The sequence below is a fragment of the Diabrotica undecimpunctata genome, chromosome 5 (genome assembly GCF_040954645.1).
Source record: "Diabrotica undecimpunctata isolate CICGRU chromosome 5, icDiaUnde3, whole genome shotgun sequence".
Lineage (NCBI taxonomy): Eukaryota > Metazoa > Arthropoda > Insecta > Coleoptera > Chrysomelidae > Diabrotica > Diabrotica undecimpunctata.
In genome coordinates this window covers 95,326,902-95,343,749 of record NC_092807.1, presented here as the reverse complement: position 1 = coordinate 95,343,749, position 16,848 = coordinate 95,326,902, and the positions used below count along the sequence as shown (strand labels likewise).

Below are 16,848 nucleotides of genomic sequence, written 5' to 3'. Positions count from 1 at the left end.
AATAGCCAGCATCAAAAAGGTATTCCTGAAATCACCTGTAAGAATACGATGCTACAGAGATATGCTTCCTGCCGTTCCACTGCCATCGCAACCCATTTTAACACCTTGGGGAACATGGTTGGAAGCAGCTAATTTCTATGCTGATCATTTTGTTGATTAAAAAAAATAATTAACCTTTTAACGGATGGTAGTTGCCAATTTTTATTGGAGGCTAAGTAAGCCTTCTAAAATAACATCCTCCAACAGCAACTGTCATTTATAAAATCAAATTATAGTTTTGTCCAGAAAACTACTCGTATAACTCAATTAGAATCCTCCAAATTATCATTGTTAGAGAGTACAGTTTTAATAAAATAATTTGAGTCATTGTGTCAAAACGTTAAAGGTACTATTCAAAAGGATATTTTTCAAAAATTTAAAGTAATCATGGAAAAAAATAGTGGTTATAGTACATCCACTAATAATTTTCCAACATAAACATGTCACATTCTGGTATTAAAGAGACCGCCTTTCAAATCAAGGTTGTCAGACATATTTCCTAAAATTCCTAAGGTTATATTTAAAAAATATTCTCTATTCTCTATTCGTTATTATTTAATTGCTAGTCAACGAACGACACTCTTAAAAAATGATATGAACATATTCCCAAAAAATATATCTATAAATTAATTAACTAGGTACTAATATTTCCATGGACTCTTCACTAATGAATTAAAGCAACCGTGAACGTTTATATATTACTTATGCTCTAAGTAATTTTCGAATATCGGCAACATTGTAGTCTGGAGAGAATTTGGACCTTCGATATATCTTGACGTTGCCATGTTGGTGAATTTAGCGGTAATACTCTTATAGACATAATGATCGACTTTTAAGAAATCAGACATCTTTTAAGAATCCAAGTTCTCAAAAACGGTTACAAGAATTGTATTATTTTTTTCCAAATTTCATTGATTTTATACCTTACCTGGAAACATGAAAAATTGCAGATATATTAATATGTTATATTAAAGTTACATTCAGTAATTTTAAACTCATGCATTATGACAACAGCGCAGCGCAAAGCGATAAATCGTAATCAACACCTGTGTGTCTGGATATGTGACACTCTAAAATATTCCTTTTTGCAACCAGATAACACAGGCGGAGGTTTATAAGGTATAAGATATAATTATAAGTAATATTATATTTTTCTAGAATGGCATTTTGGAGACCGTTTGAAACGAATGATCAAGATGCATCAACTTCTGTGTTATCAATAAATAATGACAATTATTTTAATGACAGCCCGGAATTAAAAAATAAAGATTTGCACGTACAATCCCAAAGAATAATTTTAAATATGTATGAGTGTTTGAAAAAAGAAAATATTGGGATGGCTGATAATGCAATTGTTTCGAGAATTCATATATTAACAAAAATCGGGTATAAGACGATATATACAATTATTAAATTAGGCACTGTTACAGATCATTCCTTAAAACGAAAGCGACCAAATAAAAAATTGGGTAGGATTGACACTGCTGCAAAAGACGTTATTCAACGAACAGTTTACAATTTTTACAAAGAAAATAGAGTGCCTACTTTAGAACTGATTCGTGAAAAATTGAGAGATTTCCCTGAATATAATTATACATCTTTGGAAACACTGCGCGAGATTTTGATAAGTTGTGGATTTAAATATAAGAAATTAGATAATCGAATGGTAATAATGGAATCTCGGCGTATTGTTGAACTTCGACGAGAATATTTGAGTAAAATAAAACAGTATCGTAATTCAAACAGAAACATAATCTATTTAGACGAAACCTGGTTCGATACGCATGATGTTGTCAAGTACGGCTGGGTTGACAACACAAACAAGTGTGCGTTAAATACACCGTGTTCACGAGGAAAACGTGTTATTATTCTTCATGCCGGAAGCAAAGATGGTTTTGTATTTAATGCATTGCTATTGTCGGCCAAAAATATAACAAAGTCTTCTGCCGATTATCACGAAGATATGACAGCCGATTTATTTGAAAAGTGGTTTGTTGAACAACTCTTGCCCAATATTCCGCCGAATTCAGTGATTGTTATGGATAATGCGTCGTATCATTCCCGCATATTAAATAAAATACCTAATAATAACACGAAAAAGGACGAAATTTTAAAATTTATGCAACTTAAAAACATCACTGTTCCTAAAAAGATTCCAGTAAAGAAAGAATTAATTAGAATGATCAAAAGTCGGAATTTTAAAAACGAATACGTTATTGACACCATTTGCAGCAGGCACGGCCATACTCTTTTGCGATTACCCCCATACTATTGCATTTTTAATCCAATTGGAATGGTTTGGGGTACCGTAAAAAACGATTGCGAACATATAATCAGTCACTAACATTAAGCGCAGTGGCCATTGAGAATATTCGAGAAGTAATTAGTGGCATTAATAGCGATGTGTGGAAAAATTGCGAAGCTCATGTTTTAAAAATAGAAAACGAATATCCTGTTTTACCGGCAATAGCACCAATAGTTATCCAACCTGGGAACGATTCGACTTCAGAAGACTCTGACGATCCTTTTTAGTCCTTCTAATTAATTTCTTTACAGCTATCGCGATGCATCTTGAACACTAGTATTCATTATTATACAGTGTGTCACATTTAAGATGAAAACACCTCTATATATCAGCTATCAAAATACATACAGATTTAAAATTTTGCACAGTCATACATGTTGATAGTGCACATTTTTTTAAGATAGTGATCTGAAATTTTAATTTTAAACGCGGCTTACTGCGAATCCACAAACAGGGTAAATTTTCGATATTTTGCTTCGCGTTAGAGAAATCGGAAAAACTTATTTGGAAAAGTTGTTCCACTTATTGTAACCGCACATACCAAATTTCATGACAAAATTCGCAATTTTAGTTTTTCAGTATTATTTGTAATCTCGATCATAAATCTACAATTGATGCATCTCGGGACAGCCAACTGTCCGTTTTAGAATCCTGACTACAATTGAAGATCTTATTTCCAAAGTGTCTTAAATCCATATAATGAAATCCATGAAATTACAGATTTTCATACAAATTTAACATACAAATTATACAATTTTCATATGCACTTTTAAATAAATAAGAAGTTGTTTTGGTACATATAACTTTATTCTAGACTTTAGACTCTAAGAAGAAATCTATAAAGTTTAAAAAAAGAAAATTAAATCTTATCTAAATATATATATATATATATATATATATATATATATATATATATATAAAAGGGGTTGAGGTTAATTGGGTATACAGCTGATTAAAAGCCAAGTGTACTCTGTTTAACAATTCATTATATTTCGCCAATTTTCATTGGCATCATCAGATGAGAGCTACAATTATTTAAAACATGGTAAAATATAATTTAATAATAGTTTGTTGTTTATATACTTACTTAATTGAGGTTAATGGCAGTGCGATTTATTTTAATACCATCAAGTAAAAATTTTTTTGTTGGAATAATGTTGAATGTAGTTGATGTTGATTACAAATTAAAATATAGGAAACAAATACAATTCAAATTAAAAATAAAACAGACACAACGTTTAGTTCGGTAAATGTCATTAAGGTTAAGTACTAGAACTATCAAATATCGAATGTTATTAATTGACTTTTGTGAAGATGATTAGTTCCATGGTGTTGACGTAGTAGTTGTTTATTTGATTAATATTTACTGTAAGGTGTGTTATAGTTGAAAAAATTTTTGAAATTACATTATGTGTTGTATTAATTATTTGATAGTTATATGTGTCTATTTATAACATTATAAATAGACCTTTGAAGAGTCCTATTCAAAAATGCCCCGTTTAAACAAATCGAAGGTTGAAGGGTGCCGGACATTTATGCCGGAAACAATTCAAATTCAAAAGATCACCTTTTTCTGCTACGGAAAATATTGCCCCGATTTCTCACCAAAATCAATGTTGAGACTTTAGTTTAGATACTCTTGAATCTCAAAAATACTCATTTACATATTTTTCAAGCCTCGAAAATGCATATTAGGTATCGTATTTTTCGGATTTTAAATCGCCTATATCTCCAAAACTATTAACTTTTGAGAAAAATGACATAGATCTTATTTAGAGTCACCCAAAAACCTAAAAAATATTTCTTGGAGCACAAAAGGTGATATTTTGAATTTGTTTAAAAAATTGTTTAAACAATTTCTGCCCAAAAATTGAGAAATTTTCCTGAATATAATTATGTAAAAATTAATAAAAATTATATAATTTTTCTTGAAATATGCGTTTGATAAACTGATCCCTTTTCTTAATTTCCACGCCAATGGTCGGCATTGACATCAAAGAATCTTAAAAGCCGACGCTTGGCAAATTGACATTGGAAAAAGTATACCAGGTTCTTTCTGAAGTGGTTCAAGTACTAGCTGGGACATTTTCCGAACCACTTAATTTAGAACCATCTATTATACTAAATTTGAAAAATGCCCCAGTTACGTCGATCAGTTGATGTTGAAAGAAGTTTTTCTGTTTACAAATATATGTATTCAGATAGAAACCATAAGTTTTCATTAGAAAATTTTGAGCATCAGTTGATAATCTATTGTTACCACAATTCAAAATAATATTTATATGTTAAAATAATTGTATATGTTATGTATTTATAATATTGTAAGTACAAATTTTTGTAAATAAAAAAATATTGTAAATATTTTTATTACATGCATATTTTCTAGATAAATATTGTTACACTTCTTGAAAATTAACTTTATTCAACACCAACAATATTACAATACTTTTTAACTAACTGACAACTATATACTTCAACATTCCAAAATAAAAATACAACTGTCCAATAACTGTCAAAAACATCTGTTATGACATTTCAAGAGTTTTCGATGTCATCTTGAATGTTCTAGAACTACTTCTTCTTTTTCGTCAATGGACTTTTCCTATGTGTGATAAATCTTTCGTGCATATAACAATATGCATATTTTGCATAAAATACTGCATATTTATGCGCATATGTCATACTTTTTTATTTGCATATTTGCCATGTATCACACAACACACATGGTCTATTCTTTATTTAAAATTATGGATTTGAGGTAGTGGAAGGGAGGGGGTTGACAAATGTCAGATATCTATATCGTTAAAAGACCACTTTGAAATAAAAATCGACCTATTTTAGGATTTTCACAAAATCCAATGAACATTGCCAATTATCAGAATCAATTTCGAGGATTAATTACGTAGTTAACATGATCTCTAAAAGATTATTGTTTCTTTTAATTATAGGCGATTATCCTGAAATAAAATATTTATCTCGAAACTTGATATCCATTTCTTAACTTATCATATAAGTATTTTTCAAACGCGGTTTCATATTTTAGAGAATGTTTAAAAAGTGGATTATTCACTATGAATATAATCAATCCAGCATAGCATGAACAACAATATATAATTTGGCAACACTGGTTGATTTTCTGATATATTTTATTCCAAGTAATCGTAATATTGTATTGTAAATTGTAATAACGTTTATGCAAATAACTATAACAAACCGGATGGTAGATGCAATAGTTCAACGATCATGAACCTGATAGTCTCTGAGAACCATTGGAAGAGTCACATAATTTACAAAAATTAATGCTTTTTAATAAAAGCACAATATCAATAAGTAAGGATGACTGAAAATTTCACCAATCATAAATGTTTTATTAACTATCTTTTTCATTCCATAAAGTTTGGAAAGTTATGATATTATCATGATTTCAAAAACCTGGATGTGCAATAATATTTTCGATACTGAAATATGACTGACTGACTATTCTGTATTTAGATGCGACAGAAGTACTGAGACTAAAAAAGCAGTTTTAAACGTGGAAGAGATGCACTTTGTACTTATTATAGTTGACAAGCATTTTCGACTATACAAGCCGAAACATACGGACAAGTCCAGATGATGGTCCAAGATGCCATTGCAGCACTAAAAAACAACAAGGCAGCGGGTCCAGACAAGGTACACTGCAAAGTACTAAAGATTCTATGTAAATCAGACAAACAATTTCTTAATGATCGAATTGTACTTTTTAACAACATAATTGCGGAACATTCTCGGGTGACTGGCTACAGTCGATATTTGTTCCAATTCCGAAGAAATAATCAGCAAAATGCTGGTTTGTTGACATCTTATAACACTACACTCCACTACACATAGCAAAATCAGGAAAACCTCGAATAATATTGGAGAAAAACTGATTTTTCAAAGCTGTAACTACACCAGCCGGTACATGATACACTCAAACGAGTTCGTTTGAGCAACAACACAATTCAAAAACATATTGATGAAATAAACCATGCTATTGAAGATTTCTTTCCATGCTATTGAAGCAGTTTTATTGGCATTTGAACTAAGATGAACTAACTAAGGCAAAAAAGGCGAATCAATATTAAATTGTTTGAAAGACCACGCAGAAATGAGAATACTTAGAAGAATTACAGAAACACGCTGAGAGACCGAATAAGAAGTGACGAAAAGAAGGTATTGAATAAAAAATAAATAAATTTGGAAAATATAAAAGAAGAGTGAAGGACAAATGAATCCGGGCCGCAGAAGAATGTCCTGAATGAGAAACTTAAGCGAGTTGCTAGCTGCACCACCAACGAACTGTTTAGCACAGCTCTAAATCTTTGGAATAGGCTTGCAAGATATCCAATTTCCGACAGGCGAGGAACACAAAGAAGAAATTATGATCCTAACTTTAAATTACAAATAATTTCAATAACAGATCAATATATTTTCGAGATACTACTTAAAACAAATAAATTTAAAATCATAATTTTCATTCAAAGGTGAACAAAAAAGGTTGATCACAGCCACAAATAAATCATTTTGGACCTTCCGTTCCATTTAAATATGAAAAAGAGAGCTTAGTAAATAGCATATTATAGGAAAGCCTGCACAAATTCTGATTTATTTACCTTTGTTAATACATATTGTGTACATATACATAATACATATATGCAATGCAGTGTTATGAATCAAAATAAGTCATACACTACAAAATTAATCTATAAGAAACGTATGAAATGTCCAAAAGAATATCTATGAGAGCAACACTCTTCTATAACTTAAATCCTTATTATTTCCCATATTACGAAGACAAGTATACAATGGTTAAGTATATTCAGTGATCAGAAATTTCCAAATTGGAAATAAAATATTAACGTTTACAACAAATAATAAATAAATACAACAAATTATTTAATTAAGAAGAAATTTCGCACAAAAACTCGTCTTACCGAAATAAACGTATGTATAGTATCATTTGTTTATTATAGACATCTTTTATCGGTTGTAGAAAGAAGAAATTTAATAGTTTATACTTACTTTCTTACAACTTAAAAAAACTAGTTCTTTTAACACTTCTTTTCCTCTCGAGAAATTTTCACTTAATTAACTCCCAATCAACTAAATTGTACTGTATAGGAATCGTATAGTCGCTGTAATGATTTTTATCTCACAATTCATTGATGCTACATACATCCATAACTAATAATCGTTTAAATTTAGATTAATTACCATTAATAATTATCGATAGAGATAAGATGAGCGTTATATGGAGAAAAATATATTGTAAACACCACAATAAATGAATGAATATCTACCTTTAATGAAAGAACAACTTACGTTTGAGTCAAACAGGTTACTTTAGTCGGAGCAGAGATGAACCACCGCCCTGAAATAACACAAACACTGGCACAGAGTCCACAGAAAGTTCAATAATAAGATAAAGAACAGCTCAATTTCGTGCACTGAAGACAACGAACCACGTCAATCGCTTGCGTTCAAATGCGTCTGCTTCAGCCGGTCCGAGAGAAACGGATGGATTTCGGCTTGCGATGATGCACGACGCGATGTTTCGGATCTTCTGCATAGATGATGGTTTGGTTTCCCGCGCTTAATTTGTAAATAATGAAGCGTTTAAAACAAACTTTGAAATGTACAGGCGACGTCATGATAATTTATACAAAATAAAAGTGTTCAAAAATAATAAATGTTTAGTTTCTATTTCTGCTTAGTTCAGTCAATTCAAGTTTAGTCAAGTTGTTTTTAGTTAGTTGTTCTTAGTTAATATTTAGTTTAATTATTGTTTAACGAGACATTTCAATGTTTACAAAGGCAGAATGGTACCTACGTACTGTAGCCGAAAAAGTAGCAGCTGTGTTAATAATTAACGTCTTTTTAATGACAGCTACTCCGATCACCCTACATCGAGAACTTATTTGAGGAAGCTTCTTCGGAAGTTTAAACAAACAGGTAGTGTTCAAGATGTCAAACTATCTGGTCGACCAACAATTTGTGATGACAAAAAAATTGACCTAATTTCAGAATCGGTAGTGAACCCTAGTTCTTCAACAGCCCAAGTTGCATCTATCTATGGAATCAGTCAAAAGACAGTACACCGAGTGTTGGCTGAAAAAAATTTGATCCATTTGAGCCCGATTACATAAAAACAATTTGTTTTAGTGACGAAAGTACTTTTTCTCTCAATGGAAATGTTAACACACACAATGTGAGGTATTGGAGTGACACAAATTCTCACGTCTTTCGTGAAACACATACTCAATTAAACAAAATGTTTGGGCAAGTATTTTGGGAAACCACATAGTTGGGCCTGTTTTTCTCAATACTAACTTAACCGGTGAAGTGTATCTGGAGATGTTACAAAATGCAATTGAACCGTTAATACTTGAAATTCTGGAGGATAATCCTGATGAATTCGAAAATAACGTTTCAACAAGATGGTGCTATTGCACAGCATTATGGTGCAGTAAGACGTTACCTAGATGAGGAATATCGTGGTAGATGGATTGGACGACGAGGTACGATAGAATAGCTAGCTCGGTCACCGGACCTCACACCATTAGATTTTTTGTCTAAATTTTTATGAAAATACTTGAAAGCTAAAGTTTACGCTACAGTGCCCGGCAATATTGAAATTGTCACATGTTAACTAGTGAGTGAACTAGAAGTGACTAGTGAGTGTAGTAGTGTCTGGGGGCTCGGGAGACTGAGACCTCGGAAGCCCTGAAAAAGGCATCAGAGAGGATGTCGAAAGCTCGGCCCAATGGATATCGACGCGGTTCAACCCGGAAGACTGGTGAGTTTAATATTAATTTTTATAATAGTATTAATCTTAGCTCTAGGTTTAATTGTACTAACCGCGGAAATCTTTCTTGGGTATTACTGTTATTTCTAGATATAAGCATGCAATATTTGGGAGTATTAAGAAGACCTTTATAACGAGAGACTTGTAAAACTGGTATGGGAGGAGATTGCCACAGGCAAAAGACCACTCGGACGTCCCAGAATGCGATGGAGAGATAACATACAAGCAGATCTCCGGAAAATGAACATTCCATTTGACCCTAGGTTGATGGAAGACCGAACAAATTGGAAAAAAGTTATACAGTTAGCCAAGACCTACCCAGGGTTGTAGCGCTACGTAATGATGGTGATGATTAAGAAGACCTTTATGGTGAAAATTTGTGTCTAAACAAATTCAGTGAATAAAGTTTAGATTGTAATAGATAATAGATTTTAAATATTAGGTAGAATTAAATGTTGTATCAATAGAAAGTCTTTCGTTTTAAAATTCAGGGAAAAATCTTTTGAGATTGTTTTGTTTAACGAGAGGATTATAAAATAGTGATTAACCGTATTCGGCTATTGTCTTGTTAAAAATGAGAAAGTTTAGAAATTTAGTTTATACAGATTTTATTGTTAGGCCTCTATTAAAAACAAGAGAATATTTATTTGATGGATTTCGTCGAAACTTGGAATTTTGTGTGTTGTTTGAAATACTAGAAGATCATTGGTTGAAAATAGAAAAGGGAATGAGAAGTTATTCGTTTGATGGGATTTTGAAAGGAGAGAAAAAGTCAGCCTGTTCCTGGTCGTAAAAAATACCATATGAAGAAAAAAGAGAGGGATTACCAGTGAATTTGAACGGAAGAAGAAAATTAAATTCGGTTAATTAAAAAGTAATTTTTGTTTTCGAAAGTTTTTGGAACACAAAATAATAAAATTTATAAAGTTGTTTGTTTTTATAACTTATATAGCAGTCTAGGTCATCTAGTAAAGCGAATTTCTTTTGGTTGATTTATACGCGTAATAAAATTTTTCAGTGTATTTTATCAATATATTTTAATGATATCGAACATTTTTGTATTTAATTTATTTTCTTCTATATCTGTTGTATGTATTGAACACTATTAAAAGGCAAAGGTGTTTCAGAACTCACAAAATAACCCCAAGATTAAATTTGAACATCTGATTTACAATTTACAATATAAATATTTACAATATATATATATATATATATATATATATATATATATATATATATATATATATATATATATATATATACTTCTATACTCATGAGCTCCATCCAGGAACTTCTTATCTTGACCTTGTATAAGCAATCTGTGAAACAAACATTATAAGCAAAAGAGGTTGACTTTACAAATACATGTATTTTTACAAATATCTGTGCAAGTAATATCAATATTTTTATAAGATAACTCTTGCAGTTTACGCAAGGTATTGCGCAAGCCCCTTTTCATCGATTCAATTCATATGATTCAAGTGACATTTCCGCCATTCAGCCCATATAAATAAGTTAAGACACAGTATTTTGTATTTTAATAATTCTATTGTAGAAAAATGTTTTCGGATCTAACAAAATATTTAGTACTCTTTACTTTAGTGTTATTTGTTGCTAGTGACAATATCGTTAGGGTTAAACGCAATGACATTGATCTGCCGACGTGCATCGAGAAATTCAATGTACATAGAGATAAAATTATTAGAACGCAGGATTCCCAAAACATGGGGGCGAAATATTTAAACGAATTAGACTTGGGCTCTAGGGAGGAATGTTTGCATCTGTGCTGTGAGACTGAGAATTGTGATGTTTTTGTTTTTGAAGAAAAGGTAAGTTGATTCTTTACTTGGTCATATTTAAAGACCCGGATTATAAGCATGGACAAAAATAGTAACCGGAAGTCAAAATAAGCACTTATCTAATCAAGAATTTTCGCAAAAATAAGCACAATATTTTTGCAATAAGCGAGGTTCTAGACAAAAAAATGCTATAGCCTAAAAGAAAACATCGATATAAATCTGAATAAAACATATTAACATATTAAATTTATTTTTTATTTGGTAAACATTAGTAGGGAAGATAATAATTGCATATAGTTGCAGTAAGAAATATAGTAGAACGCTCAGATGCTTTAAGATATAGTGCGACGGCTGGTTGTTTTGGTAATTAAATATGCAATTAAAACAATATTTAGTTTTTATTTAGGTATATAACGTTAAAGCAGGACATGTCTTATGTGCTAAATTTGTGTGCTTTATTTACATTTCACCTTACAGAGACCGCATGCTTGCATTGATAACTGATGTATAATAGCTTTTGTAATTACTCTTATTATTGTTAGAATTGTTAATAATAAAAGAACTTTATGAAAACAGAGTTAAATCTAAAATTAACACAAGGATACAGTTCAAAATTTTTAAAATTTAGCAAAAAATGCAAGAATTTCCCCCCCATTTCTTTTATCTAAAATTATAACATTTTTTTTTAAACAAGGGCCATTTCATTAGTATATTTGTAATTTCTAGGAATATTAATTGCACAACACAACAATTATTAACAAGGAATCTCTTAAAATACTTATACACTGAATTCCTTTTCTCCTTACATATTTTCGGCTATCATCATTTAATTCAATAATAAAATTATTTCCACAATTAATATCGAAGTGCAAAATCTTCTTATAGTATTCTTTAACTTTGATCACTTTTGCGATCCTTTTCTGCTAGAGATTGTCTCAAAGTGACTAGTCTGTACAGGGTAAATGCACAACATCGAGGCCATACTTTTTTGCAAACTTGTATTAAAATAAAATTATCAAAAGACGAAAATTTGAGTACTTAGGACATGTGATGAGAGGGCAAAGATACACATTATTACAACTTATGCAAGGCAAAATCCGAGGAAAGCAAAATGTGGGAAGACGAAGAATATCCTGGCTTAAGAACTTAAGGGAATGGTTTGAATGCAGTAGTGCAGAACTTTTTAGAGCGGCAGTCAACAGAGTCCGCATAGCCATGATGATTTCCAACCTTCGATAGAAGATGGAACTTAAAGAAGAAGATTGAAATAAACGTCACTTCTTACTACTTAGCCTAATCCATCTTTTGTGTTGAGGGTAGCTTAAGTACTAATGCCCACTAACGACCCTGCCTGGCTTCCTTCTGTCAGTGGTTCTCAAACATAAATAATATTTGCTACAACATACTTGGGTTAAATTAAAATAAAATAGAAATTAAGAAATGCCTTTTATTTATGTCACACAAGCAGTTTGTTTTTAATTCTACAGTATGTGCTAGCGATACAAACCATTTGTTTATAGATTTAAATAAAATCGAATAAAATAAAACTAAAATATAAAGAAACATTTTTTTTATGTATTGTTCCGTTCAAAAGATAAGGGGGGAAGGACTTTTAAAAACCGCACTGTATATGTTGGCAGTAACAAAACGTAGAAATATCCGAAAATAAAACTAATAAGTAAGTTGAAAATAAAAGAAGTCATTGTATTTAATTTCGTGTGTAAGTAATCGTAATTGTACACCATTATATTTAGTTCCTTTTTCTGTCAATCGCTGTCACATTTAGTTTCTGCTTCACTATCATCATCATCATTATTATCGTCACTGTCATCACTATCTCCGTTATTTATATTTATAATAATTGGTTCGATATCATCCAACAAATTGTCAATTTCCCACATTTTTTTTTTCTGTTGCTATTACGCGATTTACGTAGTTTTTCCATTTCTCTGGCGTAATGATCTGGTACGCTGCTGTAATTAAATTTTGCATTTCAGCTTCTTTAAAATTCGCGTTGCGTTCAGCTATATACCGTTTCACTTCACTCCAAACCATTTCGATGGGATTGAGTTCACAATGATATGGTGGGAGCCTCAGAATCTTCACATTGTGCTTTTTGGAAATATCTTCTATTATGTACCTATCATATTTTGCTTTGAAGGCCTTGATTACATCAAGTAACTCGCATTTTAGGTAGTCTTCTTTAAAGGTCCTTTGACAGAAGCCATTCTTGAATATCTTTTTTTAGTGTTGAACTGTTGGGAATTTGTTCTGATTTTCTGCTGTGATAGGAGGCATTGTCCATTACCACAACAGTTTTTTCTGGCAAATTTAGCATTAAGTTATTTTCGAAGCAATCTTCTAAGGTCGGTCCATCCATTTCGTCGTGGTAGTCCTGAGTATTTTTCTTTGCCAAAAACGTGAGCTCTGCTCCATCAACAAATTCACTGGTAGATCTTGCGTACAATAAAACGAACCGTGCACCACGAGCTGTTGGAGCTTTTAATCCTGTTGTCAGACAACAAACAAAAGCATCGCGATGAGATGTAATTGTTTTATCAACCCATTCTTTTTTCACACTGTGCCAGATATTTATCCATGATTCATCCAAATACACTATGCTGTATCCTTCTCCACGGTATTTACGAATTTCGCGTAAATAACGATGATGCCATCGAATTTCTAGTTTTTCAATAAAAATTGAATTTCAGATGCCAACCCCTAGCGTTGGCGAAACGTCGAGAACTAATCTCAGAAGACAACGGCCTATCATGTAGTGTTCTTTGATAATTCGCGATAATGTGGAACAATTCGCGAAAACCGTACAGCTAATTGCCCGCTAATGAACTCAAAGAAGATGAAAAAAAAAAAAAAAAGAAAACAATGTGGTTTTTACGACTTTAGTTCAGACGAAACAGTCATTTGTGTCAAGTCGAATGATAACTCTGTCGTTACAGTCGCAAGTAATCATTTCAAAGTCAAACCAGTCTACATAACGAAACGAAGGGTAAAACATGAAATTAGGAAAGATGTGCCTCAGCCGGACCTAATAAGAAAATATAACGAACGAATGAGGGGAGTTGACCTCCTGGAAAAATGGTGGTGGAATCTGTTTTCTAATGCCTTGAATATGGCAGTCGTTGCTTCTTTCAGATTCTATCAACACTTACATCCAAAGGAAAACATTTCTCATCTAACCTTTCGTCGACAAGTGACACTAGCTCTTTTGAAGGCAGAAATAGTACCTCGAGAAAGATTGGGTGGGCCGACTGCGTCCGTTATCCAGGACATCAGGTATGATGAAGTCAATCATATACTGACAAGCGATACTCAAGGTAGATGTATGGTTTGTCAAAAGAATACGCGCCTGCGTTGTAGAAAATGTGAGAAGAGGATGCATAAGCTGTGCTTTATTACTTACCATAACAAATAATATGATTTTTATGTAGCAAATTAAAAATTATTACGTATTAACGTAAAGAGAGAAAGACGAAAATTATTAGCAACAAACCCTTTACCGACGGACGGCAGACATCCTAGTCAGTAATAAAGAGAAATACCAAGAGAAATTAGCACGGAAACTAGTAGCAAATACCTTTGAGCACAAAAATATAGATGAACTAGCTCAGAAATTAACTAAAGACATACAAACAGTCACTAAAAACTTAGTGACTGGTAGGAATAAAATCATAAAGATAAAAGACGACCGTGGAACATTGTGCTCGCATAAGGAAGAGATCGTTAGAGAAATCCGAAAATTTTATGAGAAGCTGTATACTTCTATTATTTCGAACCCCGGTATACCAACAAAACATATCTTAAATGTGGGCTCAGAGGATCTTCCTGAAATAATAACATCAGAAATTAGAGCCGCCCTAAAACAAATGAAAAATGGGAAAACACCAGAAGATAAAATTACTTCACAAATAACCAATACGCTTATTGTCACACCTTTACAAACTACTAACCCGAATAATAACAAATAGATTGACAGCTAAGCTAGATACATACCAACCAGTGGAGTAAGCAGGCTTTCGTAAGGGTTTTAGCACTATCGATCATTTGCAAACGATCCGGACAGTTACTGAAAAAACAATAGAGTACAATATACCACTCCATAATACCACTACATTAGGCATTTGTCGATTATCACAAAGCATTCGACAGTATCGAGAAGTGGGCTTTCTTAACAGCAATGGACAACGCCAGAGTAGATTCACGATATGCTGCCCTCCTTAAGAATATATACGATGATGCTACTTTTCACGTAAACATAGATGATGATCTGGAAACTATGAAAATAGACCTTGGCAAAGGTGTGAGACAGGGCGACACCATCTCACCCCAGTTATTTACTTTGGCATTAGAAAATGTCTTCAAAAAATTAAATTGGGCCGAAAAGGAATTAAAAATAGATGGAGTATACCTTAACCATTTGCGTTCCGCAGACGACATAGTACTAATAAACACAGATAACCATGAACTAAAATCAATGCTACAAGATTTAAATCACAAATAGAATCAAATAGGATTAAAAATGAATCTCGACCAAACAAAGATATTAAGCAACAGCCTAGAAAACATCACGATAGATAACATCAATATAGAAAAGGTAGAACAATATATATATATATATATATATATATATATATATATATATATATATATATATATATCTTCCAGGTGTCTTCATCAATGGCTCTGTCTTTCATGGTTTCCATAACACCTTGTATCCAAGACTGGTCTTCCTCGTTTCCTTCTTTTACTTGGATTGTATTCCATAGCTCTTTTTGGCCATATGTTGTCGTCCATCCTCTGTACGTGTCCATACCATATTAACTGTCTAGTTTCTATTCTTTCAGAAGTTGTATGTACTCTATCTGTTTTTCTTCTAATTTCAGAATTAGGTATACGTTCTACTCTTGATATACGGCAAGCTCTTCTCAGGTAGTCCATTTCAACCGTGTCAACTTTTTTCTTTCCTTTTACTGTCATTTGCCAACATTCTGCTCCATATGTAAGAATGGGCTCTACAATTACTTTGTAGATAGTCATTTTAGTTCTCATAGTAGCTTTGTTGGACCAAAGTATCGAATTCAGAATTTGAACACTCTTCCTGCCTTGTTGCACTCTATAGTCTATATCTCGTTCCGTTGTTCCTTTACTGCAGATAATACTTCCCAAATATTTGTATTCGTAGCACCTTTTCATTTGTCTAATTTCCAAATCCGGGTCTTCGTCTTCACTGGCTATTCGCATATATTCGGTTTTAGACATATTCTTACTCATCCTCCATTTTTCATATTCATCTTTGAGCTTTCTAAGCATATAATCTGCATCTTCTTCACAGCTTGAAATTAGTACTTGATCATCTGCAAAGAACAGCGTTGTCAGATAATGGTTGTTAAGCTTCAACCCCATTCCCGCACATTTTTGTCTCCACTAGTGCAGTGCTTCTTGGATATAAATTTTGAATAGGGTGGGGGAAGGACAACATCCTTGTCTCAAGCCTTTCGTTACTGTAAATACCCTTGAGAAAGTATTTCCTGTTTTTACAGTGCTTTGAGGACATTTATAGATGTTCAGTATTGCTTTTAGATATGTTTTACTAAGGTCCGTTTTCGTCAAGACACTAAATAAGAGTTTTAAAGGAACTGTATTATAAGCCTTCTCCAGATCTATATATACCAGATGCGTAGGGAGGTTTCGAGCTGTTCGTTTTTCAATTACTTGTTGAAGGGTAAATGTGTTGTCCACGCACGATCTTCCTGCTCTGAAGTCGCTTTGTTCTTCAATTTCTTTATACTCCTCTTCTATTCTTCTTTTCAATATACGACCATATATCCTTCCCAGCGAGCTAGTTACGCTAATGCCTCTAT

At 32.3% G+C, this 16,848-nt stretch overlaps 2 protein-coding genes across 10 annotated transcripts in view; one reads left to right on the top strand and one right to left on the bottom strand.

Annotated features, from left to right (window-relative positions):
- The window catches only part of LOC140441504 (protein phosphatase 1 regulatory subunit 14B), a 153,599-nt gene that overhangs the window by 113,062 nt on the left and 23,689 nt on the right, over positions 1-16,848 (bottom strand). For 4 of the 6 annotated variants that reach the window (XM_072532265.1, XM_072532266.1, XM_072532263.1 and 1 more), the window contains exon 1: positions 7,688-7,864. The exons of 1 other annotated variant lie outside the window; for it this stretch is intronic. The gene's annotated coding sequence lies outside the window, so the exon portion shown is untranslated. Of the gene's footprint in view, positions 1-7,387; positions 7,459-7,687; positions 7,865-16,848 lie in introns of those variants that run through there. One more of the 6 variants, XM_072532267.1, reaches the window with a different exon arrangement.
- Positions 10,634-16,848, top strand: part of LOC140441500 (uncharacterized) — a 116,931-nt gene continuing 110,716 nt past the window's right edge. For 2 of the 4 annotated variants that reach the window (XM_072532257.1, XM_072532256.1), the window contains exon 1: positions 10,634-10,999. In XM_072532257.1, coding sequence (XP_072388358.1) covers positions 10,730-10,999 — 270 coding nt within the window. In that variant the 5' untranslated portion in view covers positions 10,634-10,729. The remainder of the gene's footprint in view (positions 11,000-16,848) is intronic. The other 2 variants (XM_072532259.1, XM_072532258.1) reach the window with 2 other exon arrangements.